Source organism: Melanotaenia boesemani, chromosome 23 (genome assembly GCF_017639745.1).
Source record: "Melanotaenia boesemani isolate fMelBoe1 chromosome 23, fMelBoe1.pri, whole genome shotgun sequence".
Lineage (NCBI taxonomy): Eukaryota > Metazoa > Chordata > Actinopteri > Atheriniformes > Melanotaeniidae > Melanotaenia > Melanotaenia boesemani.
In genome coordinates, this window is record NC_055704.1 from 2,666,628 (window position 1) to 2,692,544 (window position 25,917).

The window sequence follows — 25,917 nt, forward strand, 5'->3', positions numbered from 1 at the left end:
AGAGACGTAAAGTTCTCCACTGTGGGGGCAGATCGGACTTGGAGGGGAAGGGCGTTCCAGAGTCTGGGGCTTAGTACAGAGAAGGCCCTGTCCCCCCGTCTAGTTTTAATTCTCGCCTTAGTCACCACAAGCTGGGACGGGCCTCAGAGCGTGCTGGAGGGTACATTTGGAGGCAGTAATGTATTAGAATAGAAACAGAATAGAATAGAAATACTTTATTAATCCCTTTGGAGAATCCTCAGGGAAATTTTGGGGGGGGGGGGGGGGGGCAGTCCATTTAAAGTTTTAAATACAAATAATAAAATCTTAAAAACAATTCTGAAACATACAGGCAGCCAGTGCAAAGAAGCTAAAATAGGGGTGAGGTGTTTGAATTTTCTGGCTCCAGTTAAAAGTCGAAAAGAGTTCTAGACTAACTGCGTTACTACAGATGCCTGAATAAAGAGCGTTGTAGTAGTCCAGATGAGAAGAAATAAAAGCATGCACAACCTGTCCAAACAGATTAAAAGATAAAAAAGATATCACCTTTGATAAAAGATGAAGGCAATAAAAACTCGATTTTAAACGGCACTGACCTGGTTGTCAAGTTTAAAATTGCGTCCATGGCGACACCAAGGTGGTGACTTTGGGACGAACAAAATTTTTGGAGGGCTCTCAAGTCAAAGAGGGCATGTAAATTTGGCAGTCATCAGCATAGAAATGATGCAACATGCCATCTTTTCTAAAAACCTCCCTGAGTGAGAGGAGGTACAGGGCAAAAAGAAATGGCTCAAGGAGAGAACCCTGTGGGACTCCACAGTGCAGAGGAGCAGAAGATGAGGTCCCCAGTCAAACTAAAAAGGACCTCCCACTCAAGTAAGATTGAAACCACTTGAGAGCAGTTGCCCTGACACCCACAGTTTTCCAAACGAGATAAAAGAGTTGGTCTGCCGTGTTGAAAGCAGCTGTCAGGTCTAAGAGCACTGAAATGGCAGAACTACCAGAATCACTCATTAAAAGCAGGTAATTAACAACCATAAGAAGCACAGACTCTGTGCTGCGAAACGCTTTGCAGCCAGAATGGAATGAGTCTAAAGTGCCATTGGCATCTCAAAGTGGTTGCAGTTGATCAAGCACACATTTTTCCAGGATCATACACACCAGTGTTAGTTTAGAAATGAGCTGATAACTTCCTAAAACCAGAGGGTCAAGGCCAGGCTTGTTCCTCAGAGGTTTAACAACAGTGTTTTTACAAAATGTGGGAACAGTGCCAGTTAATGACTTTCGCTACGGGCTAGTGGCAAGCTGAACATCTTCTACTTAAGCAACTGACTGACACATTCCTGCCACCAGGTAGTGAGAAGTGACAGGAATATCTGATACCTACAATTTAAGATTTTCTTATTAATTTATTATTTTTATTATAGCCCTTTTAAATATTTTGTGTTATTTGTGTGTTTGTGACTGATTGTTTTTACTGATGCCATTCCTTGAACCTTGAACCGACAATTCTTTGTGGTCCTCCAGGTAGCGTTGCGGGCCCAATCGTGGCCCCATGGTGAAGGATCACTAATGCAGATTAGAAGAACACAAACTATAAATGTGACTTCAAAGGGTGATATTGTTGTATGTAAACTGTTAAACCCAGTCAAATAAAGCCAGTTAAACTGTAGAAACCTCAGAGTTGTTTTTTGAACATCTTGATGGTAACAGAACAGATAAATGCAAATGCAGAAATGTGGGCCAATCTGCTCAGATTGTTGTGGTGTTGCAGCTCTTTATGGAACCATAAAGAAGACGTAGGAAGAGAAAAATGAACGTGGACGAGTTCATCTGAATCTGAACCAGCTGTGACGAGTTCTTACTGTGTTTATCGCTGCAGGTATGAAGCAAACATCAGGATTTAAAAAAAAAACAAAACATGCCATAATATTTAGGTTGATCTCTTAAATTTCCTTTTAATATCCAGATTTTTACTTTAAATGTTCAGATTTTTATTTTTTCTCCCTGTTGATGATGCTGAGGTCTGACTGAAATGTCAGCGTGGAAAAAGATGGAGGAAAAAGCTCCGTCGGCCTGCAGCATCCAGCAGGTTCCATCCTCGGTTTGGTTTTGGGTCTGAAATGAAGTAAAATGTTCTTCAACATGAACCTGTATCAATCGGGACTATTATATCAGCTCAGGCCCTCAAACGTCACATCTTCATCCTCCTCCTCAAGAAGCTAATGTGTTCTGCCTCAGCATGTTGTTGTTTACAGTGTTGTTGTTGTTTACAGCAGCTTGCAGTCTCACCGCTTCCCGTCGAGCTGCTCTCTGCCCCCGCCGGCCTCCGACATGTCCACTCTATAAAAGGGAACGACGGCGTCCATCTGCAGTCATTGGCCCCGTGCTGACAGATGGATGCTGTCGCCGCAGGTTGCCATGACAACTGCAGCAAAGAGGAGAACATGCTGGTTGCTATGGGAACCCAACAATGGAGCTGATGGGAGGAGAGACAGATGGAGGACGACGAGAGGAGAAAATCTGAAGAAGAGAAACTCGATGGGAAAATGAAAATTCTGTTTAAAGATGCAGAGATTCAAGTCACAACTAAACAAATTTATTAAAAAGAAAATATAAATGATAAAAAATCTGTTTTTCATGAGAAGAGGGTTTGGACAATAGAGCTTAGAAAATAACTAATTAGGTAATCACATCTGAGTCCATAAAATCCGGTTTTATCTTTGAATCGCATCATAAATGGTAACAACACATTTGCTTAGTACGGAAGCCTGGAGCAGTCATTCTTAAAAATTTTGTGATTGGAAACTTTTTTATTTTTTATTTTACTTGTATTTTGTTCTATATTTATTAATAAATTCAAAAGTGATGCATAGTGCACTTTTATATTAAAATGAGTAAAAGCTCGCTATTTATTTTTTCACTCTAAATCTGCATTTCAGCAGTTTTCTCTTCACACAGCAGCTAAATATTTATTGTAAATCTCAATTTAAACATTAACATTAAAATCTAATTTTTGTGACAAAAAAGGATGAAAATTTCAGGATTTATTAGTTAAAAACGAGACTCCATTCCTATATAGTGCCATGAGTTAATAATGCAGCTAGAAACTCTGTTTTTTTTTTTACACTGGTATTATGGGATGGAATTCTTTGCCAACCTCCACATAACTTGTAACATCACAGAGACGCTTTAAAAGCAGGTTAAGCAGCTTTTATACAAGGTGAAATGTGATGGACTTTTACTGCTGTTTTGTATCGATGTCATGTGACTTGTTTATTGGATGTATGTATGTGATTTTATACTCTTCGTAGTGTAAAGCTCTCTTGCTCTTGTTACAATGAATTAAATCAAGAGCTAATTGCTCATTTTCGAGTCCACCCCGATCATCTCGTGTTCTCGAGAAAAACAATTTTCTTATTTTGTGAAAAGTTACGAAGGAGGTCATTGCAGAAAAAAAAACCTTTGGTTTCTGGAGAAATGTAAATTAAATGAAAATTAACGATGCAATCTTCAGATAAAAGAATAATTCATCTGCAATTGTTTTAAGAGAAAAAATATTACTTGTAATCGTGGCCACTCGAGGCTTCCGTAGTTTACAAACTACATGGAAACTGCTCACGCTCCTCCCTGGAAAGATGTATGTTACTGCCCTCTGCTGGCCCAGCAGGAGTACTTCAATGTCTGTTGGGATTTCTGTGTTTTTGGATGGAGATGATTTAGTAAATGAAGTTCAGTGGTTTGGTTTTCTTTTTCTCTTGACTTCACATTTTTTAACAGAGAGGTAATCATCTATTAAAAAATATCCCTTCACACCGCTTCAACTCTAAGCACCCAATTTATTTAAAACCGGAGTCATCTGACAAACCCCGACATTTACTCAAGTTAAAGATGTGATTTCAACCTCGTTTACAAGAAACAAGATCTGATCATGCCAACATGCCCCCTGTGCTGGGCAGACCCCGATCCGAACTCAGACCCGAACCGTTCATGAGAGAATCTTTGACGTGAGTTAACGTCAGCAGCTTCTTCTCCAGATGTTTGTTTATTTACAGGTTGTTTACACAGTTATCATGCCTTCTGATGCTGATTACTGACAAAATGAGAACAAGAAAGTAAGGAAGCGACAAGTCGTTTCTTCCTGAACAGTCGAGGTATGTCTGCAAATATCTGACCTCTAAATACAAACCAGATCATCGCTAGTGATCATAAACAACAACATGGAATCAGAATTATTCAGTATTTCTCATCATTTTTATGACATGAATGATTTCGCTTTAATCAAAGTGGATAAACAAATTTTTAGAGATAGAATAGTTCAGATTTTTTCTGAAGTTTAAAGATAAAATAAATTCCACCGTCAGAGGATTCAACAACTGAACATCTGATGGAAAAATTAATGCTCTTCTGTACATTTTAACGGCTTTTAAATATTTTCTTTCCATCAAATGAATTCAAAACAATCCCTTGAATTCATATGAATCCTTGAACGTCCATAAAGTAAAGAACAGAACTTTCACGTGAAATATGTGATGGATTCGTTCGTGACCATTTGCTTTTCAGCTTTAATTTACATTTGTCCTGAAATTCTGTAAAAAAAAAAAACAAAAAAACAAACATGCATAAAAAAAGTGAAATTTTTAATTGCGCTGATTAATGAACTGATTAGTGCATCAAATCTAATTTGTTTTTCCATTTTAAATTTGATTATTTGTATTTAATTAAATTTTTCATTAAATTGTTATTAGTTCAATCCCAAATTGTTTTTAACTTTTTTAATAAACAACTTTATTCCGATTATTTAAAATTAAACTAAAAAAAAAACATGCAGATGGGTTTAATTCTGTAAGGTTATTGTAAATGGATTAACTCTCATATGTAAAGCAGTTTAAAAAAAAAACTAAATTGAATTTCATCTGAAATTTTATAATTCATTCTTTTGGATCAATTTCAAGCTTTTTTTTTAAAGAACTTCCTGAATTTCTTCTGATATTCTCAATAAATAAGTCAACTTTGACGACATTAAGCTGAACTTTAAAAATTTAGATCACATATGAAAACAAACAGATGGAAAGAAATGAGTCATGAACGGATCTTCAACCCTCTCAGCGTGAAAGTCGTGTTTGTGTCCTCAGAGGTAAACGGGAGAGTTTCTACTGTGATCCTCAGCTGGAAACATCTCTGGGGTTCGAAAGCGATCTGAGCGAAGCGTCCGGACGTCCGTCTGCAGGAAAGCTTTCAGTCTGAAGTTATTTACAGAAAATGTACAAGAAGGTTTCAGCCGGTCTGTGGACGTCTTTCAGCCTCTCAGGCCTCCGTCCAGAGTCAGAGTCCCAAATCTGCAGGAGGACAAATTCTCAGTTGGTTTCAGAGCGAGAGAGAGAGAAAGCAAGAGAGAGAGAGAAAGAGAAAGACAGAGAGAGCGATAGAGAGAGATAGAGAGAGTGAGAGAGAGAATAAAAGAAAGAGAAAGACAGAGAGAGTGAGAGATAGAGAGTGTGAGAGAGAGAGAGAGAGAAAGAAAAAGAAAGAGAGAGAAAGAAAGAAATCGTGAGAGAAAAAGAAAGAGATAGAGTGAAAGAGAAAGAGTGAAAGAGAGAGTGAGAGATAGAGAGAGAGAGATAGAGAGAGTGAAAGAGATAGAGAGAACGAGTGAGAGAGAGAGAGAGATAGAGAGAGTGAGAGTGCGAGAGAGAGAGAGAGAGATAGAGAGTGCGAGAGAGAGAGATAGAGAGTGAGAGAGAGAGAGAGTGAGAGAGAGTGCGAGAGAGAGAGAGAGATAGTGAGAGAGAGAGAGAGTATGAGAGAGAGTGCGAAAGAGAGAGAGATTGAGAGAGTGCGAGAGAGAGAGAGAGATAGAGAGAGTGAGCGAGAGAGAGAGAGAGAGAGAGAGAGAGTGAGATAGAGAGAGAGAGAGAGAGAGAGTGAGCAAGAGAGAGAGATAGAGAGAGATAGAGAGTGCGAGAGAGAGAGAGAGTGCGAGAGAGAGAGATAGAGAGTGAGAGAGAGAGAGAGTGAGAAACATTCAGGATGATTTTTAATTGTAATAAAAATCATTAAAAAAAACATAAAATACACACTTACAAACAAAGTTGGGAGTATAAATTCTTATTGGATTACATTATGTTTTGAGGTGTTTTAAAGCTGAGTTAGAATAAACATAGAAGGTAAAAACATGTAAACACACACTAATATTTTATCAGGTGAAATCAAGTCATCATATTATATGTGAAGATATTTTAACCTTCTTGGTATCATGGCTGATACTTTATAACACGTCTGATTCAGTCTTCTGATATTGAAATGCTTAAAATTGAACCAGAAAAAGTGTATTCATTATTTAAAGTTTTTACTTTTTTTTTATTTTTATTGGGATAGTTTAACCGAATACTGAAGCTGTGCCGCATTGCAACTGTCCTCCAGGCAGGGTAAAGGTCCATCTTGGTCTTTTGGTAATTGTAGAGTCTTAAGTCAAACCCTAGGTTTTTTACCTTGCCAAATAAATTGCGACATCATTCTTTTCCAGTCATTAAACTGTTTGGGGGAAATATCAATTGGCAGGGAGTGAAAAAGAAACAACAGCCTGGATAAAATATTCATTTTTCACCATTTCTATTATGCCATACAGACCAGTTGTAATAGATGCCCATCTTTCAAAATCTACTTCTACATTTTGTGTGATAGTGCTATAATTTGAGTTGTAAATTTCAGTCAGATCATTTGGTACAGTGACTCCAAGATATGCCATTTTGTTAGTTTTCCATTTGAAATGATAAGTCTGACGTGTGTTTTCTTTTGGTACATAATTGTGAGTTAGGGTTTGGGTTTTGTGTGTACGAAGAGTGCAAACAACGTGGGAGCACCCGTCTGCATCCTCTCCAATATGATATTCCTAGAAAGGTTTCCATTCTTTTTAATCCGGGCGGTTGGAAGCCTGTACAGGGACTTCAGAAACCCTATGACCTGCTATGTGAATCCAGATTGTTTTCATATTGCACCATGTCAAAGGCCTTCTCTGCCTCCAAACTCAGGACAACAGGTTTAAATGGATTTGGACTTGTTCATTAGGTGTAGTGCTCTTCTTACATTGTCTTGTGTTTGCTTATTTTTAATGAAACCTGTCTGATGAATCAGACCAGGAATTATGTTTTTTTTTGCCTTTTTGCAATGATTGAGTTAAATATTCTGTAATCTCCATTTAAGACTGAACTGGGTCTGTATGAGCTGCTCTCTGATCTGTCCTTTCCCTCTTTTGAAATCACGGATATGATGGCTTGTTTCCAGGATTTTGGTGAATATGATTAAAACAGTTTAACAGCACTGGTGACAAAAGGTGCCTATACAGCTTAAACCATTCTGCAGGGAATCCATCTTCTGCTGGCACTTTGTTTGACTTCAACGTTTGTGTCAGGAAAGTCTGTTGGGTCTCGCTTTCCCTTTTCTTTCTTGTTGACCACATTATCAGCTTTCCTCTAAGAACTGCTTTTGCAGTATCCCACAGGGTACTCGCAGAAACTTCGCCTGTGTATTATTTAGAGTTTAAACCTTAAAAACTTTATGAACCAGACTGAAAACTTTGTAAAATCCACCAACATGTCACAGACTTCGTACTCCACTCCGTGTATTTATGGGATCCTGGTTCAGCTGGTTCCCACAGTTTAATATAAAATTTTGAATTTCCTGTTTATAATTTCTGTTTCAGATTTTCATGTCTTTCTGCCTCAACGTGCCTCAAAGTTCTGTTAAAAGTTTGTTTTTAAAAACATGTTGATTTGACTGGTTCTGATCCAGTTGGTTCAGAAGTCTCTGAGGATTCAGGACCAGAGAAACTGCTGATGGTTCTCCTGTCGACTCCTCACAGGAGAACATGAGAGTTTCAGAGTATGTACTTGCCTTGAACGCATGTGTACACGTCAATGTTCTGCTACGTTTGTGTATATACTTGCATACTTGCTGCAAACATCGAAAGCAAAAAAGCTGGAAGGAAAAATGATGCCAGTATTTTGGCACAAGGTCTGAGTGACAGTCTTCAAAACTATCCACCATTGTGTGCACTTCGGATCCATCAAGTTCATGCTCTTGTTCGCATGAGCGCCTCTCAAGTCAATATTGAAACTTGTGCACACGGCACGTTACCTGGAGTCAACATGTGCAGACTACGCACCAAATAAACGCTAGATGGCGTAGCAGCCATGATTTGGACGCTGACGCATCGCTAACAGCAAGTATATCTCAGCCCTAACACAACAGGAAGTCTGACCTCTCCAGGAAGTGGTTGTTCTCTGCCAGCTCTTTGACCACTCCCTCCATCTCCTCCTTCAGCTTCTTCATCCTGAACAACAACAACAACTTGATGTCACATGACGTCTAATGTGTGAGTATGAGGATGATGAAGGTGGTCCACTTACCCCAGAGTCATCTCCACCAGAGTGTTCTGACTCAGGTAGGCCTGAGGTTTCATCCCGCTGGACACCAGAGGAAGAACCTTTTGAGGAAGCTGTTCCTGCAGCTGGAAGAAAGAAGCACACACACATGCATACACACATACATGTGTTTTTAAAATATAATATAATATAATATAATATAATATAATATAATATAATATAATATAATATAAAATAATATAATATGATTAAAGTTTTTGCTCTGCAGGGTGAAGCTACGTGCTAGCATGTGCTACAGAGCCTGCACAGAGTCCTGACCTCAACACCTTTAGGATGAATTAGAGCGGATGCTGAGAGCCAGGCCTTCTCGTCCAACATCAGTGTCTGACTTCACTAATGTGCTTCTGAAGAAATGGTCAAAAATTCCTATAAACACACTCCTGAACCTTGTGGAAAGACATCCCAGATTAACTGAAGCTGGTATAGCTGCAAATGGTGGGCCACCGTCATATTGAACTCATTTGATTAAGAATGAGATTTCAGTTCATACGAGAGTCAAGGCAGTGGAGCCAATACTTATGGCAGTACAGCATATGTATCCATCATCAATAAAAACTCTGAAACAGCTGTTGTTGGTTTAAAAAGAAAGTTTGAAAAGCTGGAGGAAACCATGTTGTTTACCTTGATGGCTCGCTCCATCAGGACCGTAACCTCCTTCTGGACGCTGATTAGCTGACCCGACAGACCCAGCAGCTGCTTCCTGATGTGATGAACCTTCCTGCAGACAAACAGATGAGTCAGTACACTTTGCTCGACACCGGGTCAACAAGCAACGCCCTGACCCGGTACCTCATCCACTCCTCGCTCTTGGAGATGAAGAGGCGGTACTTCATGGCGCACTCATCGGTGAACAGAGCTCTGGCTTTACTGGCATGAAGAACCAACTTCTGTCTGTCAGGAAAAAAAAAACAGTCAGATTGACGGATGCTAAGATGGAGACCAGAACTAGAACCACCAGAACTGGGACTTACTTATCAAACTTGTGGATCTGCTCCTCGTTGTACGGCAGACCTGGGCACAGAGGGAAAAACAAAAGGTTCAGTGTTCTGTCGCTAAAAACGGCCCATTTATCCACCTGCAGACCACAACTTCCAGTCAGAACCGAAATGTAAAAACTGAGTCAAAGATCCAACCTCCAACCGATTCCAGCTGCTACAGGGAGTCAGCAAAGAGCAGAAGAAGAAGAAACTTCAACATCAGCTGGACTGATGGTTCAGCTCAGCTGTTTCAGGCCTTTCATTTACAACCTGGGAAACCAGACCAGGTCTAGGTCCTGACAAACAATGTCATTTATTTTCTTTTTCTTAACACTTCCTGTACACCTCACAGAGGAAGCAAGCAAGAGAAAACCCCGACAGCGAATGAAAGATAAACCCAACTTTACTTCCATGAGGAGACAAAATAGACTTCCAAGAATGTTGGTGACCAGAAAAAACATCCATCCATCCATCCATCCGTCCATCCATCCATTCATCCGTCCATCCATCCGTCCATCCATCCATCCATCCATCCGTCCATCCATCCGTCCATCCATCCATTCATCCGTCCATCCATCCGTCCATCCATCCATCCATCCATCCGCCCATCCATCCATCCATCCATCCGTCCGTCCGTCCGTCCGTCCGTCCGTCCGTCCGTCCGTCCATCCGTCCGTCCGTCCATCCATCCATCCCTCCATCCATCCGAGCATCCGTCCATCAATCATTAGGAAGGTGAGAAGCAGATACACCTGGACAGGTCACCTGTCACTCACAGGACCACAGCACAGAACAAGGAAAGAAAAACGAGAAGACCTTCACCTCAATCACAACCTAAACCAGCCCCAAATATTTCAATCTGCACTTTTATTAAAACAAAAAGAAACGACCTTTAGTCCAGTCCAAAAAAAAGAAAGACATCACATGGATCTACATCTAGAGCTAAGCTGACGACTGAAATACTCAGACTTGGTCTCAGAAGGAAGAAAGTGGAAGTAGGAGGCGGCCGTATAAAAAAGCAGAAGCTGCTGTGTGAGTGTCTCACGTCTCTCTGCTTTGTCCTTCTTAAACTGTTGGTAGATGGCTGTGATGGCGTCCAGCAGAACTTTGATCTTCTCCACGCTGCAGACAAAAACTCAGCGTCACACACATCACAGACATCTTTAAATACACACACACACACAGCTGCAGAACAAACATCGTTAAACACACACAAACAGAGACAGAAGGTCTTACTTCCTGTCCTCGGGGTGTGTCCCCACTTGTTGTGTCCAGCCGTCACTCAGCAGACCTCCAGGGAGGAATTTACTCTTGATGTCCTGGGCGGTTCGCTCGATGGGCTCCAGAGAGCCGGAGACCTGCAGACAGAGAACTACGTAGTACCACCTAAACAGGTACCTGACTCTGCTCTGATTGGTCAGTTCCAGTTGTCTGATTAGGCTCCACTCAGATAGATTCTTCATGAACCAGAAGTTTCTAAACAGCTTCCTAGAAGTTGAGGAGAAAAGTCCATCCTAGCCTGACGAGGTCAACAACAACAACCACCATGCCATGTTCAGTCACCTAAATCTTTCTTCCTCATTCTGATGCTCAGTTTGAACAAGTCGTCTTCACCACATCTATGCGACTAGATGCTGCCATGTGATTGGCCGGTTACATATTTGTGTAAAACAGAACAGAAATTTAGATAAACCTGTAAATTATGATGAAGCCACTTCCTGCCAAACTTTTCACCAATCAGGGAGCTTAAATTGATAGTAATGTCCAATCAGGAGCAGCCAAAGATCAACAGGTAAATAGTAGCAGGAATAACTGGAAATGAGGAAAAAGTGGAAAGATGGAAATAGTTTGTTTCAACACCAATATTCTACAAATATCTACAAAGTTCTGTTAGTAATTCTGCTTTCTCCTGCTGGTCGGCCATTATGCTGCTATATCTATTGATACACTCATTTTACATCATTTTAGCCTTATAATTGACAGCTGAGGCTGGAAACATCACGTCTGCATGCTGATGGGGTTTAGAGCTTCAGCTTCTACAGGCTTGTTTATACTTAAAAAAGAAAACAAAGTAGTTGGTGGAGTTTTAAGGGTTAAAGCAGAAATCAGGAGTTCTGCTGGTTCTGTGTTATACTGAAGTAAAAACTAGTTCTGGTCCCGCTGTGGTTCTGATACAGAGCAGTGGGCGGAGCCTGATTTGACCACAGGAACTTCATTTAAAACCTTTGGAACTTAAAATCCTTTAAAGAGCTGAAAGAGAAACTCAGACTGACTGAAGCATGAAAATAAAAACATGAAACATCCAGAACCAGAACTGTATCTGATGGTGCATTGGAGCATCCAGCCAATCACAACTCAGAATCTCCAGCCATTTAAGTCATGCTGCAGTACGATGAAGATGGAGGAAGACAAGCACTCACTCTGAGGACCTTCTTGTGCATGTCTGAGACCTCGTCGTACTCTGATGACAGCATGCTGGTCTGCATCAAGACCTCGAACCTGCACAGCAGCACAGGTGTGTCAGTTTACACATTTAACACACAGCAGACACGTAACCATGACAACAGTGGTGGTGAACTCACAGCTGTTCGGTCCTCTCCAGCAGCTGTGTGCAGTAGCTGCAGAGGTGGAAAACCTCCGACTTCTTGTGCTGAATCTCGCTGTAATCCTCCTTCATCAGCTCGCTGAGGACCGAACCAAACACACAAACAGGAAGCAAGACAGGAAGTAAACAAACATGGAAACTGATTAGAAAACATCTTAGAAAATTTCGGCTGTTTTTTTGTGTTTACTGTTGAGTTTTACTGAATTTTGTCATGTTTTCATTTTTTATGAAATCTGTAGAATTTTTGGTTTCGTGGTTACATTTTTGTTTTAAATAAAAAACTCATTTAAAACCATTTAATTTTAGTTTGTTTAGTTTTGTTTCTGAAAACATCTAATTTTAAGTAAATTTTTTATTTAATTTTATATTTGTGGCATCTAAACTATTTATTTTAGTTTAGCTGTTTTATATCAAGGTTTCATTTTATTGTTTTTTTATTATATTTTCTTGAAGTTTATGGAATTTAGTTTTAATTTAAAGTCTTATGTTTCTTGTTTTTATTAAAATAAACCAAAACTATTTTACCATTTTTTGTTTTGCTTTTCTACACATTTTATATAATTTTGTGTGATTTAATTTAATTGAAATTTTATGTTTTCATATTTTTTTTGTGTGTTTTTTTTTATTTTATGGCATTTTTGGTTTTGTTTAACTTTGTTTTTTATGAACAACTCAGTGAAAACCATTTTAACTTAGTGTTTTTTGTTTTAGTTTTGTTTCAGAAAAATTGGTAACTTTTTATGAAATTTTAAATTATTTTTTTATTTTGTTAAATTTTTTATACAATTAGATTTAATTGGATTGTTCATTTTCATGCTTTGTTTCTCTATTTCATGAATTTCTTTAATTGAGATATTGAAGCATTTTTGGTTTTGTTTCTGTCAATTATTTAACTTTTTTTAATATATATAAAACTGTAACTGTCAACCCCTAGTGCTTTAATTTTGTTTAGTAAAATTTAAATAATTTGGTTGAATCTGATTTCATTGTTAAATTTTTATGAACTTTGTCTTATTTTGGTTTGTTGTGTTTTTCTTGTCAGTTTATAGAACTGAACATAATTTTGGGTATTGTTTATTTTTTTGCTTAAAAAAAAAACAAAAACAACAACAACAAAAAAAAATATTTTACCATTATGTACATGGTTTAATTTTGTTTTTACAGTTTTGTCCTATTTTATGCAGTTTTGTGTATTTTTTTCTTTTTTTTTTTTTTTTTTAAATAAAATATTTTTAAAAACACCATTTGGTGTCACTTTTGTTTTGTTACAAATGTTTAAGTAAATTTTTTATAGTGAGATCTTGTTTTTAATGATCTCAGTGCAGCTGTCGTGTTTTTGGGTTCTGTCGTTTTTGTCCGTCTGGGCCACCGTCACGCTGACAGTCTGAACTCACATCAAACCTCGAACTCCTTTTCGAACCAGCTCCTGATAAATCAGCAGAGATTCCGAGGTTTTCCATAAATGTCCGATGTCACCTGCAAAAGTCTGAAGGACAGCAGGTGGATCAGAGAGGTCACATGACCAAACATCGGCTGACAGTGCGTTTAGGTTCATTGGGATTTTCTATCATCAGCTTAAGTTTGATGTTGCAGCATTAAAATAAAAAAGAATTTCCTGTGAACGGAAATAGAACATTAAACTTTTAGAGGGGAGCAAACTGCGGCCCGTGGGCTGAGTCCGGCCCTCCAGGATCGACATTTGGTCCCTGATATCAGTAGATTTTCATTAGTGATCAAATCTGTTGAAGAGAGGAGCACGATTCTGAAAGCGGCAGAAACGTGGGTCCTGTTGTGGTCAGGGGAGGAAGTGGGCGGGGCTTGTGCACCTTTGCATAGCTGGCGTCCAGGTCGAGGTCGTAGCGAGGTTGAACTTTGGGAGGACTCGCTGTGAAGACAGAAACCAGAGACAGCATTTAGATCCGAACCATGGTAGCTGTTAAGGAGCTTAGGTGAAGACAAGCAACGCGTCTCGTACGATCTTCGAAGATGAGTCCCACGGTGGCGGCAGATTCGCGGCTGACGAGCATGATGGGATTGTCTCTGGAGGTCTTGGGGAAGGTCTTTGCCTGGCGGTTGGCATCGAGGACAAGGCGGCGGCCCTCATACAGCAGCTCCTGGTTGTGCAGTGGGATGCTGGTCCGACGACACAGCAGCTCCTGGAACAGCGCCGCCCTGTGGACGCAGGAAGAACAGCGGTGGTCAGAGACGTTGACTGATGAGGTTCTGGACAGAACTGGTGGCGGTGGCGCTCACGTGTTGTACTCGTGGATGTAGACGTGGTGGAGCGTGGCCTGCTGCAGGCTGAAGACGTAAACTACGGTCCGGTGGAGGATGTCATTGGTCTCAGCAAAGAACTGATCAAAGCCCCAACATTTTTCCTGGTCCGCCTCCAGGATGTTGGCGAGAACTGGAGTCAAGAGGCTCTGGAGGCCCCTGAAATAGAGACGAAGAAGACGGCGTTAAGGATGGACATTGTGGAACCATTTGACCAGAAGGGGGTGGTGCTGGATGGTTCAGTTCCATGTTGCTTACTTGGACAGACTACAGGACACTGGCATCTCAGTGCTCCACTCGATTTTCCCATTCTCACATTTCTGATGCCCGGAGATTGTTCCCGATGGCTTTTCCGTGATGATTTTATACCTGAGACACAAAACGATGCAGCATCAGTCTGATGTCAGTGGGCCTGACCTCCACTGCCGTGTACAGCGCTTACATCACTTCCTTGTTCCTGCGAGGCCCCTCGAATGGCCTGAAAGGGAGGCTGCCGGTGGCGGCATGGTAGAACGTCACGCCGATGCTCCACAGGTCCACCGTGGCGCCGTACTTCTTCTGGTGGTCCTTCCTCAGAACGGCCCGCTCGTACATGTCTGGGTGCTGAGCAGAGAAGAAGCGTTGAAGGTGTTGTCATGGTTACCTGACCAGGCATGTGTCTGTTTTCCTCACCAAGTATTCCTCGGTTCCGTACAGGGACACAAACTGCTCGTCGTCCTCCAGCTCTCTGGCGGCTCCAAAGTCCGTCAGCTTGTACACGGAGCGTCCGTCCTCTCCGATCACCCGCATGATGTTTCCAGGTTTGATGTCGCGGTGAACGATGCCGTACTCCCTCAGGTGATTCATACCTGCCACTGCAGAAGGAGACCAGACCCTCAGCTCCAACGTTCAACCCTTAAAACTAACAGAACTTTGTAGAAATAACACACAGATCAACAGTGACCAAACCTTTTCTTATCTCATCGTTCTCTCAAGTTTTGGCTTCCAGGAGAAAAAATATTGTTATTGAAACAAACACACAACAGAAACTATTTCCATGTTTCCACTTTTTCCTCATTTCCAGTTATTCCTGCTACTATTTACCTGCTATCCTCACTAAACCAACTCCAGCTCAGCTGCTTTGTGGCGCCACCGTGCATCAGAAACGTCTTCTTGGCTTTATTCCAGCCATAGAGGAGCATTATTTTTCTTCTTTTCACACACACATAGAACTTTCTGCTCACTGGTTGATCTTTGGCTGCTCCTGATTGGACGTTACCGTCAATCTAAGCTCTCTGATTGGTGGAAAGTCTGACAGGAAGTGGCTTCATCATCATGTCCAGGTCTAAATAGAGGTCTCTTTGCAACATAGTGGTGATAGTGATGTTTTTATGATGAAATGTGATAAATAATGCTGTTATCATGGATTATTGTGGATTTACTAGATAGTCTCTGAATAAAACTACATTTAGTGGCTGGATTGTAAACCTCCTGGATGGGATAGAAATTCCTGGAAAACTTCCGTAGATCATCTAAAGGGTAGCTATCCACCACAGTTTACCCCACAGAGCTACACGCTACCACTCCTGGGACACTGCTGATGGTAGAAGAGATAATGGTTGGGGAGATGTGGTGGAGTTTTATGGGTTAAACAGAAACACCTGGAAGAGACGTCCGCATGGAAAACATCAGCGTTCCCTTACCGACATCATGCAGAACGATGAGGAACTCGTCCTCTGGGAGACCGTAGGCGTTGGACGGCTCCTCTAGTACGGTGTAGAGACTCCCGCAGGGACAGTACTCCATCACCAGGACCTTGTGACGGGTGTTGGACTGAGAGGAGGAAGGAGGAAGAAGTTAGCAACAGGTCTGCTCGCTCTTTATTTTCACTTCTGAGAAAACTTATTAAAAAAGTTCTGTTTGACACACAATGGGCCTCATTTACCTCTTCTTAGAAATCTTCTTAAATTTGTTTATTAGGTTTATTCTAGACGTTTTTTAATTAAACCCTCCGTCAGATTCATAGACCACGGAACTGTTCTTATCTTTCCTCTTAGATTGGTGAATACCAATCTCTCATTAACTGAACGGATGGACCAGATGGTTCTACTTTGCAAGAAAACGCCCAAAAAACCCATAAAAGGTCAGGACTTACGGGCTGTGTGCAGAAACCCAGAGGCGAGACAGATGAGGAAAAATAAAAACAGCATGACAAAATGATGAAAACAAAAAATAATAATAAAGATGTGCAGTGAAGCCTGATTTTCTTCATTTTTAAAGTGTTTACTTGATCATAAATAATCAGACGGTGAGCTACAAATAATATAAAAACAGCTTTCTATACAAACGGATCATTAATTACTGAACTTGGACAGCAGCTTGCAGTCTGGTCCCATGAGAGCATCAACGTGCACACCCTCGCAGTGCCATGGCTAAAGGGGAAAGTGGTACACTGTAGAATAAAATTTCATTATAGCACCTTTGTAAAGAAGAGTTCCACCAACTGTGGCATCATTTTAGGATGCGGTTCGCCTACAGAGCGAGTGGTGCTTCTGGTGAATCCTCCAGGTGAGTCTGATAACCTTGAATTCTTATAATAATAACAAGAAATGGTTGTAGTAAATTTTAATTATAAAAGACCACATTCAGCAGGTGGATCTGGGAGTCACAGGTGACTTGGACATTTATCAATCAATCAAAGTTTATTTATAAAGCACATTTAAAATCAAGTCACATTGTCCAAACTGCTGAACAGTTTCAGTTAAAAGCAAAAACACCTAAATACAACAAGAAAACAAATAAAAACAGAGGCTGCTGAAAACAGGTGTGTTTGAGCCTGGATGTAAAAGAAAGGGAGGGCAGATCTGACAGAAGGCGGGCGTTATTCCAGAGTGTGGGGGCTGAGTTTGGAGTTTGAGCCTGGTATTTATGGGTGATATTCAAGTGATATTCTTGTGGCTGAGGCAACGGATCTGGAGTGTGTTCAGTCTTTAGCACCGATGGTGATAGAGGAAGACCAGCAATAGTATTAAACCTGTCTGGACTACGACTTGTTCTTGAAAGAGTGAAACAGATAAAAAGAGATCTGCAATACTGATTTTTATCTTAAATAATGTTTTGTACTTCACCAAAAGTTATTTAAAAATCCGACAAAAGCTTGACTGTAGTTTTATCATTGCATTTTAACGAACAGCAGAAAACAGGACAAATGCTGATTTTGTTCACACCTCACCTCAGAAAGCTGCGTCAGACCAAGGAAGAGGCCTACAGATGTGGGGACCAGGACCGGTTCAAGCAGGCCAGAAACAGGCTGAGACCAGGGCGACTAAAGCCAAAGCCTCGTTTCCACCAACGGGCGCAGTTCAGGACGGGTGTGGTGTGGGTACGGTTTGTCAGTAAGCGCGTTGTGTTTTTCACCATAACCTTACCTGAGAGGAGGAGTACCAGCCGGATGGCGATAGATGCCTCAGCTACGTACCAACATGACGCCATCGCAGCGCCTTTCTTAAAGTATAACCAGTCGGTTAGATTGGTACCCCAACAGAAGGGTCCCAAAAAAGTAAGACGGGTTGGGTAGGATATTAGGTACCCTTCCCAGTTTTCATGTTCGGAAAGACAATAAAATGCGTCCCAACCCGCCCCCGTTGGAGGAAACGGGGCTTAGGTCTCCCTGCAACCCCCACACCCTTCCCATCAGACCCCCTGCCTGCACTAAGGATCTGTGAGGAGGAGGTGTGTGCCGGCTCTTTCAGAGAAAGAAGATCAGGAAGGTTCCAGGACCCGACGGTGTCCCCCCCCGCCTGCTTGACAGTTTGTGCTGAACAGCTGGCGTCCACCTTCACACGGATCTTTACCGATCCCTGGAGCTGTGAAGTGCCCTCAAGCGCCACCATTAAACCAGTCCCCAAGAAGCCTTCTGTCACAAGAATAAATGACTAACGGCCCATCGCCCTGACATCTGTGCTCACGAAACTCTTTGTGAGACTCATGTTGAGCCACCTGAAGGACATCGCAGGCCCCCTGCAAACAGGGCAACAGACGATGCAGTTCATGTGGGACTGCACTACATCCTGCATCCCCCTTGACTCCCCAGGGACGTCTGCGAGGATCCTGTTCGTGGACTTCAGCTTTGTATTCAACACCGTCATCCATAAAATCCTCCACTGGAAGCTCACCCCGCTCACAGTGCCCACCTCCACCTGCCAGTGGATCACCAGTTTGTTGACAGACAGAAGCCGGCAGGTGAAGCTGGGGAGCATCACGTCCAGCACTCAGAGCTGGTACCATGATCGGTCTGATCCGGGACATTGACGAGTCTGCATACAGATGGGAGGTGGAACAGTTGGTCCACTGGTGTTGTCAGAACCACCTGGAGCTGAACCTGCTCAAAACTGTGGAGATGACAGTGGAATTGAAGAGAAATCCCCAACACCTGCCCCCCTCACCGTCCTCAACACTGTCTACTGCAGACACCTTCAGGTTCCTGGAAACCACAATCTCTTGGGATCTGAAGTGGACTCCTCACATAGACTCTGTCAGGAAAAAGGCCCAGCAGAGGCTCAGGAAGTTCAACCAGCTATAGGAGCTGCTGATCGCCGTTTACACCGCCATCATCCAGTCTGTCTGCACATCACTGTCTGGTCTGGATCAGCCACCAAACTGGGCAATCAGGTCTGCAGAGAAGATAGCAGGGGTAGACCTACCCTCCATCCAGGACTTGTACATGTCCAAGGTCAGGAAACGGGCAGATGACCCCTCACACCCCGCACACAAACTTTTTAAGCTCCACCCGTCTGGTCGGCTCTACAGAGCACTGTACGCCAAAACCACCAGAGAGAGAGAGAGACAGTTTCTTCCCCAGGCCGTTACCCTGCTGAACAATAACCCATGCGGAGACATATTTACACACACCTGCTCTACCTTAACCTGTTAACATGTAAAATGTTAATGTTATTTTATAGCTCTATTATTTCTATCGTTTTTTATTTGATTTTATTTTTAAATTATTCTTTTACTTTTTGTGCTGAAAGTACGAGAGCAAGAATTCACCGGAGTCAAATTCCTTGTTTGTGTGTACAGCGTTGGTGAAATGAAATGATTCTGAGTCTGGATGTTTCGGCTTTCAGATGTTCGTAAGCGTACTCCCGAGTGATCGTAGGATTTGTTCTTAGCTAAGATCAATAGATTTTGGTGAATGCTACAATTTTCAGAAAATGTTCATGAGTAGAATTTAAGAATAAATGTGTTTGTAAGATCGTTGGTGAATGAGGCCCCATGAATCTGTTTTTCAGCAACATTAAAGATGTCTCGTTATGTTGGCCCTGTGATGGACTGCCGACCTGTCCAGGTGTACCCTGTCTCTCGCCTGCTAACTCCTGGGATAGACTCCAGCTCCCAGCGGTAAACAAAATGAAGGACTAAAGATGTAACCGACATGCCTGTCAGGCCAAACTTGGGGCAAAACATGTTACATTTAACCTTTTACAAACACACATTTTGTTAAATAACAAAACATTTTAAAATCTGAGCGATTACAAACAACATGGACATAAGCGAGAGAAGCTTTCATCAGACGGATACCAACCTCTTCCTCCACAGCAAACAGTTTCACAATATTCTTGTGGTTGAGTTTTTTCAGAACCTCAAACTCTCTCATCTGGACATCGAGCGGCCGCAGGAAGCTCAAGTTGTTGAACACCTTGACGGCGTAAAGGTCGCCGGTTTTCTGCAAACACAGAGACTAGGGTGAGACCTGGATCAATGATCCACAACCACAGAAACATCTTGATGTTACACCAGTCTGAGTCTGACAACTTTTTAAATTAAAACTAGGAGATAAAACAACAAATATTTTCTCATTTCAGTCCCAGATCTGCAGTTTCCCTTTATGTTCTTCATATACAGAGTTTTAAAAAGTAAAAATGTGACTGAGTTGTGATGGATTCTATGGCCAGAACATGAGAAGATCCAGTTTCCTGGTGTGTGGAAGCGAACCTTGTGGCGACCGCGATACACGTTGGCTGTGGCTCCCTGACCCAGCAGGTCTGAGATCAGCCACAGGTAGTTGGTGGTGCTCTGCATCCTGAAGGCTGCAACCGATCCTGGAAACACAGGGATGGGCAATCAATACAGCTCAGCAATACCCTGATCACACGCCTAAAACAGATGATCAGTTCTCTGGCATCTATAGTGAAGCAAGAACTAGTGCTGCACCGATATGAACTCATCAGATAAAAACTATCAGCATCTAACCAATACAACAGAACTAGATCCGGTGTATTGATCAATGAACAGTCAACCAATCTGCACAGCTGTTTGATTGATTGACATCAATGGAAACATAATGATCAATGCAGGAACAAAAACTAATAACAAACTTGTAACCGGTGATCAATAACTGACTCAAACATGGCAAAAACTGATCGGTGTTTTTAACAAAACAGATCAACAAACAGGAAGAGACGTCACAACGAGGCTGTTAATGCAGGAGAAAGAAGCCACGCCTACTAATAGATAAATAAACACAAATAGAATCAAGTTGTGCTGACTGATAATCAGTCGATTTATTGAAAGGTTAATAAAAACAAACATGACGTTCACCGAGCATCGCTGCGTCATGACGTCATTACTATGGGTGGGGAAATTCCCGTCAGAGGCCTAAAACAACAAAAAGACTCAAGTGCGCGCGACGTGACGATGATGAACTAAATTACGGTTAATAACGGTGATTGATAATTTTATTGAATCCTGATTATTTTATTTTCATTGGTTGCTGGCACTTCGACGCGGAAACGCAACATCTCCACCTGGAGGGTCTCAGCGCGAGCTCCTCTTCACCTCTGGTTTCGGGAACGCGATCGAACCGTAACGTATCGGTTCGGTCCATTTTCCACTTACATGGACGCCGACGAACCCGGTGACTGGATCTTAACTCGACCGTTTAAACCCACGTAAAGCTATCTGTAAAGAACTGGACCAGCACCGGTTCGGTATTTAAATGCTGAGTTAATAAACGACAACCGGGGAAAATGGTGCTGAATCTAAGGTTCATTAACAGAAATATATTAATTACTTTGTTTATTTCCTTACCTTTCTCTCTGCTGCGGAGCCCTGTTTTCTGCTGTTTCCTGGTCACGTGACTGCGGCAGTCTAATCAACGGGCAGGGCGTTGGGTGGGGGAGGGGCCAAATCGTTACCGTAACACATGGTGAAGCGGGAGCAACTGAAAGAAATAAGTATGGAAAAACAGATTATTTCTTGTTGGTTCCACAGCATGTAATATTTATAATTTTCGCATCACTGAGGGACATGAGCAACGCGCGCAGATGAGGAATACGGCGGTGGGAGGAGCTTAAACATCAACGGTTGGTTATTACGGTAAAAGCGAAGTAAATTTATCTTTAAATCAAAAGTGAAACTGATGTAACAAACTTTTTAATAATCCTTGGAGTGAGATTTGGTGGAAACAAACAAAAGTTTGTCGCATACACGGTAGCAAGACATAAGACTCATTTTGTGCAGGTTTAATCATAAAATATAGAACTCAGGAGAAACAAAATGTAAAAAGGTAAACAAATAGGTCTTCAAAGTACCAACAGGAACTTCAAAATAAACAGGAAACAACTCAACAACAAAAAAAAGAAGGGATAATAAGACAAGACAGAAGGAATTTAAAAAAAAGAAATTGCTCAAGATCTATGTGCCATGTGGGTCATGGTGGTAATCTTTGCCAATACGGATATTGTTAAAGTGGTTCAGTATATGACTGTTATGCAGTGAGCCAGTTGCTATGATACACCAACAAACACACGAGTCTATTTTACAGTCATTTAGAGTCATGTTTTGTATTGAACCTCCTGTCGTACTGTGAACTTATTCTACTCTGTGTCTTATAAGATACATGCTGGACAGCTTCCCGATTCATCCATCCATCCATTTTCTATACTGCCTAGTCCAGTTCAGGGTTGTGGGGAAGCTGGAGCCTATCCCAGTTACTAACAGGCGAGAGGCAGGTACACCTGAACAGGTCGCCAGTCCATTGCAGGGCCACTTTCTGACTCATGTCACTCCCTTGTTTTTAAAGCACTGAATGAATTAATTCAGTGATCATTATGAAACAGCCCCTTTCCCCTTTTTCCACGTTAGATATTTTATTTGTTAGTAAATCTTAATCAAAAGCACCAACAGTAGGTGATATAATAACCACACTCCGCTTTATTGATCAGTCATTGTGGCTTTAAAGTTGAAAATTCTCCTGCTTTATTTTGTTAATTTAAAAAATGATGGTAGGTCATTTATTATCAACATTACAGACTTTGGGGTCTGGTGCATTCAGTTTATCAGATAGCACAATGTTAGGAGCACCTTCACAATCCTAAAATAAGGAATCCATTGATACCAAATATGTGGGAAAGGATGAAAATATCTATAAAAAAGTGGAACAGTTTTTATCGTGAGGTGGAAACAACTTGGATGAATTTCTGATAGGTTTCATTTAGGTTAGATTGATTACTAACACGTTGCCTGGACAGCTGCTGCTGATACCAGCTCAAAGCTCAGGTGCTGCTCACCTCTCTTCTCTAAGAAATTAATAAGAAGCTGCCCCTCACTTTATTTTCTTATACTATGTTTTTGTTTTCTCTCTCACTTTTCTGGCATCCAGACTTCACTTTCTTTGGGAAATACGTGACTTTCTGCTCTGGCTGTCTCTCTGTGTATAACTCGGTTAAACCAACCAACCGTTGCTGGTGTGGACTGAACCATTTCGCACAATTTTAAAGGGGTGATAGGGCCTCTAAGAACATCCATCATTATGATTTAAAATTTAGTCTGTCTGGACTTACATTCAGGCAAAGTGACTTTTATAATCATAATTAGACATTTTAAAATGGAACACGAAATAACTTTTCAATCCAGAATTTTCAAGGGCCCCCACCCTGCAGTGGGCCCTGGGTAAATGGTATAGTTTACCCCCCAGTCCAACACCACTGCATTTAGGGACAACACAGATTAATTGCGATCAGAAATTCATCAAAGCTGTAATAATTTGACATTGAGGCGTCACGGTAAAAACAGTCCACCTTTGTGTCCATATTCTATCACTTTCCCAGTCAGTCAGTTCCCAGTTCCAAAAAGTCTGTTACAACCACAATATTAGAATAGAATAGAAACACTTTATTAATCCCTTTGGAGAGTCCTCGGGGATTATTATTATTATTAATTGTTTCAATAGCAGTTGTTTGGAAGCAGCAGTAACAGACGGGTTATCAAAGGGAAGCAGATGGAACATAACACTGTTCATTTTATAAACATAGCAGGTCTTTATAATAAAAAATATAATCTGAGTAATGGGGGGCCTGGGCTTCTGTAGAATCCAAAATGTCTAGCAGCGCCCCTGTCCTCACTCTGTCTCTGGGTCAACAAATAGAGCCCAAATAAACTCAGCTGTCAGCATTGTGACTGATATTTATTACTGCACATATGAACAAAACAGGAAGTCTTAGTTTTAAGATTGCAGGAACTCCTGCTGTTTAACATCAACTCAAAAACTTAAATCTAGCAGCTGGCAGATCTTGCCAAAAAAACAGTGACTGTGTTCCACAAATCCAACCAGCTCCACATTTTATGCAGCACCAAAGGACTCAGTAACACCTGTCTCCTCCCTAGCAGCACCTGTCCTCCTCCTCCTCCTCTCCTCCTTTGCCTCATCACCTCTGCTTTTGTGTTATGGTAGATTCTCTGATGTTAAATGTGGTTTATTGGCTTCACACACACACATCAAACTAGGTATCGTTGCTGTTTGTGAAGCTAAAATATCTCCATTCATCTGCGTGTCGGACTGATCACTGAGTGAATCTTGTTAAAGATTAAAAAAATTATTGTTGACCCCAGCTGCTCTGTGTTTCTGTAGAAGGCAGCAACATGTCTGTAAAAAGTAGTTCCAGGGTGGTGTTCAGCATGGTGTAAAAAGTAGTTCCAGGGTGGTGTTCAACATGTCTGTAAAAAGTAGTTCCAAGGTGGTGTTCAGCATGGTGTAAAAAGTAGTTCCAGGGTGGTGTTCAACATGTCTGTAAAAAGTAGTTCCAGGGTGATGTTCAGCATGGTGTAAAAAGTAGTTCCAGGGTGGTGTTCAGCATGGTGTAAAAAGTAGTTCCAGGGTGGTGTTCAGCATGGTGTAAAAAGTAGTTCCAGGGTGGTGTTCAGCATGGTGTAAAAAGTAGTTCCAGGGTGGTGTTCAGCATGGTGTAAAAAGTAGTTCCAGGGTGGTGTTCCGCATGGTGTAAAAAGTAGTTCCAGGGTGGTGTTCAGCATGGTGTAAAAAGTAGTTCCAGGGTGGTGTTCAGCATGGTGTAAAAAGTAGTTCCAGGGTGGTGTTCAGCATGGTGTAAAAAGTAGTTCCGGAGTGATGTTCAGCATGGTGTAAAAAGTAGTTCCAGGGTGATGTTCGGCACAGTGTAAAAAGTAGTTCCAGGGTGGTGTTCAGCACGGTGTAGCATCTCTTCTTCTAACATGTCTGGAGACGTCTGGGAAGTGAGGAGACCAGTTGCTGTAGTTTTAGGAGAGGAATGTTGTCCCATTCTGGTCTGATGCAGGATTCTAGCTGCTCTACAGTCCTGGACCTTGGTTGCTGGATTTCTGCTTCCATGATGCTCCAGATGTTGTGTACTGGTGAAAGGTCTGGACTGCAGGCAGGCCAGTTCAGCAGCCGGACTCTTCTCCTGTGAAGCCATGCTGCTGTGATGGATGCAGGATGTGGTTCAGCATCGTCTTGCTGAAATCTGCAAGTCCTTCCCTGAAGGAGACGTTGTCTGGATGGAGCAGATGTTGCTCTAAAACCTCCATGTACTTTTCAGCATTGATGGAGCTTCACAGATGTGGAAGCTGCCCACGCCATAGGCACTAATGCAGCCCCATCCCATCAGAGATGCAGCTTTTCACCTGTCCACTGATAACAAGCTGGATGCTCCCTCTCCTCTTTAGTCTGCAGGACACGCCGTCCATGCTTTCCACAAACTAGTTCACATCTTCATCCAGGTTTCCACTTTGCCTCAGACCATTTTAAATGGGCTTTGATCCAGAGAAGACGGCGCTGGTTCTGGATCCTGTTCACATCTGGCTTCTTCTTTGCATGATGGAGCTTTAGCCTGTATTTGTGAATTTCAGGGTGAACTGTGTTCACAGATTTCTGGAAGTCTTCCTGAGTTCATGCAGTGGTTTCCAGTAAAGAATCATGTCTGATTTTAATGCAGATCACCAGCATTCAGCCTTGACCCATGCACACAGAGATTCCTCCTGATTCTCTGAATCTGTAAATATTATACACGGTAGATGGTGGCTCTTCAAACTCTTGAGAAACATTTTTCCACATTGTTCCACAATTTTTACACCCAGTTAGTTTCAGATTAGTGAACTTCTGTCCATCTTTTCATCCAAGAGACTCTGCCTCTCCAAAGTGCTCCTTTTATACCCAGTCATGTTACTGACCTGTCGCCAATTAACCTGATTAGTTGTCAAATGCTCCACCAGGTGTTTCTGATTTGTACCAGTTACTTTTCCAGCCTTTTGTTGCTCCTGTAAACAAACTCCATCAGTGTCAGGAATCTCTTTGGAAACAAAGCTTCCCCAGAGTTTAACATGTTTAATGGGATTATTTCCAATT

At 41.7% G+C, this 25,917-nt stretch overlaps 1 protein-coding gene across 2 annotated transcripts; it reads right to left on the reverse strand.

The window, feature by feature from the left end:
• Positions 1–3,798: 3,798 nt before the first annotated feature.
• On the reverse strand, positions 3,799–21,423 carry tbk1 (TANK-binding kinase 1). 2 transcript variants are annotated; one of them, XM_041978069.1, is made up of 21 exons: positions 21,331–21,423; positions 20,253–20,359; positions 19,843–19,983; positions 15,962–16,091; positions 14,952–15,133; positions 14,722–14,882; positions 14,538–14,648; positions 14,259–14,438; positions 13,981–14,177; positions 13,832–13,890; positions 13,400–13,491; positions 11,983–12,084; positions 11,821–11,899; positions 10,637–10,758; positions 10,446–10,522; positions 9,395–9,434; positions 9,213–9,314; positions 9,045–9,141; positions 8,388–8,488; positions 8,240–8,311; positions 3,799–5,318 (listed from the first exon to the last, which is right to left on the reverse strand). In XM_041978069.1, exons 2-21 carry the CDS (start codon positions 20,337–20,339, stop codon positions 5,279–5,281), a joined length of 2,172 nt encoding a protein of 723 aa, XP_041834003.1. In that variant the 5' UTR covers positions 20,340–20,359; positions 21,331–21,423; the 3' UTR covers positions 3,799–5,278. The 2 variants fall into 2 exon arrangements, with proteins under 2 accessions (XP_041834003.1, XP_041834002.1); XM_041978068.1 differs by having other exon boundaries at positions 21,348–21,421.
• Positions 21,424–25,917: the final 4,494 nt, after the last annotated feature.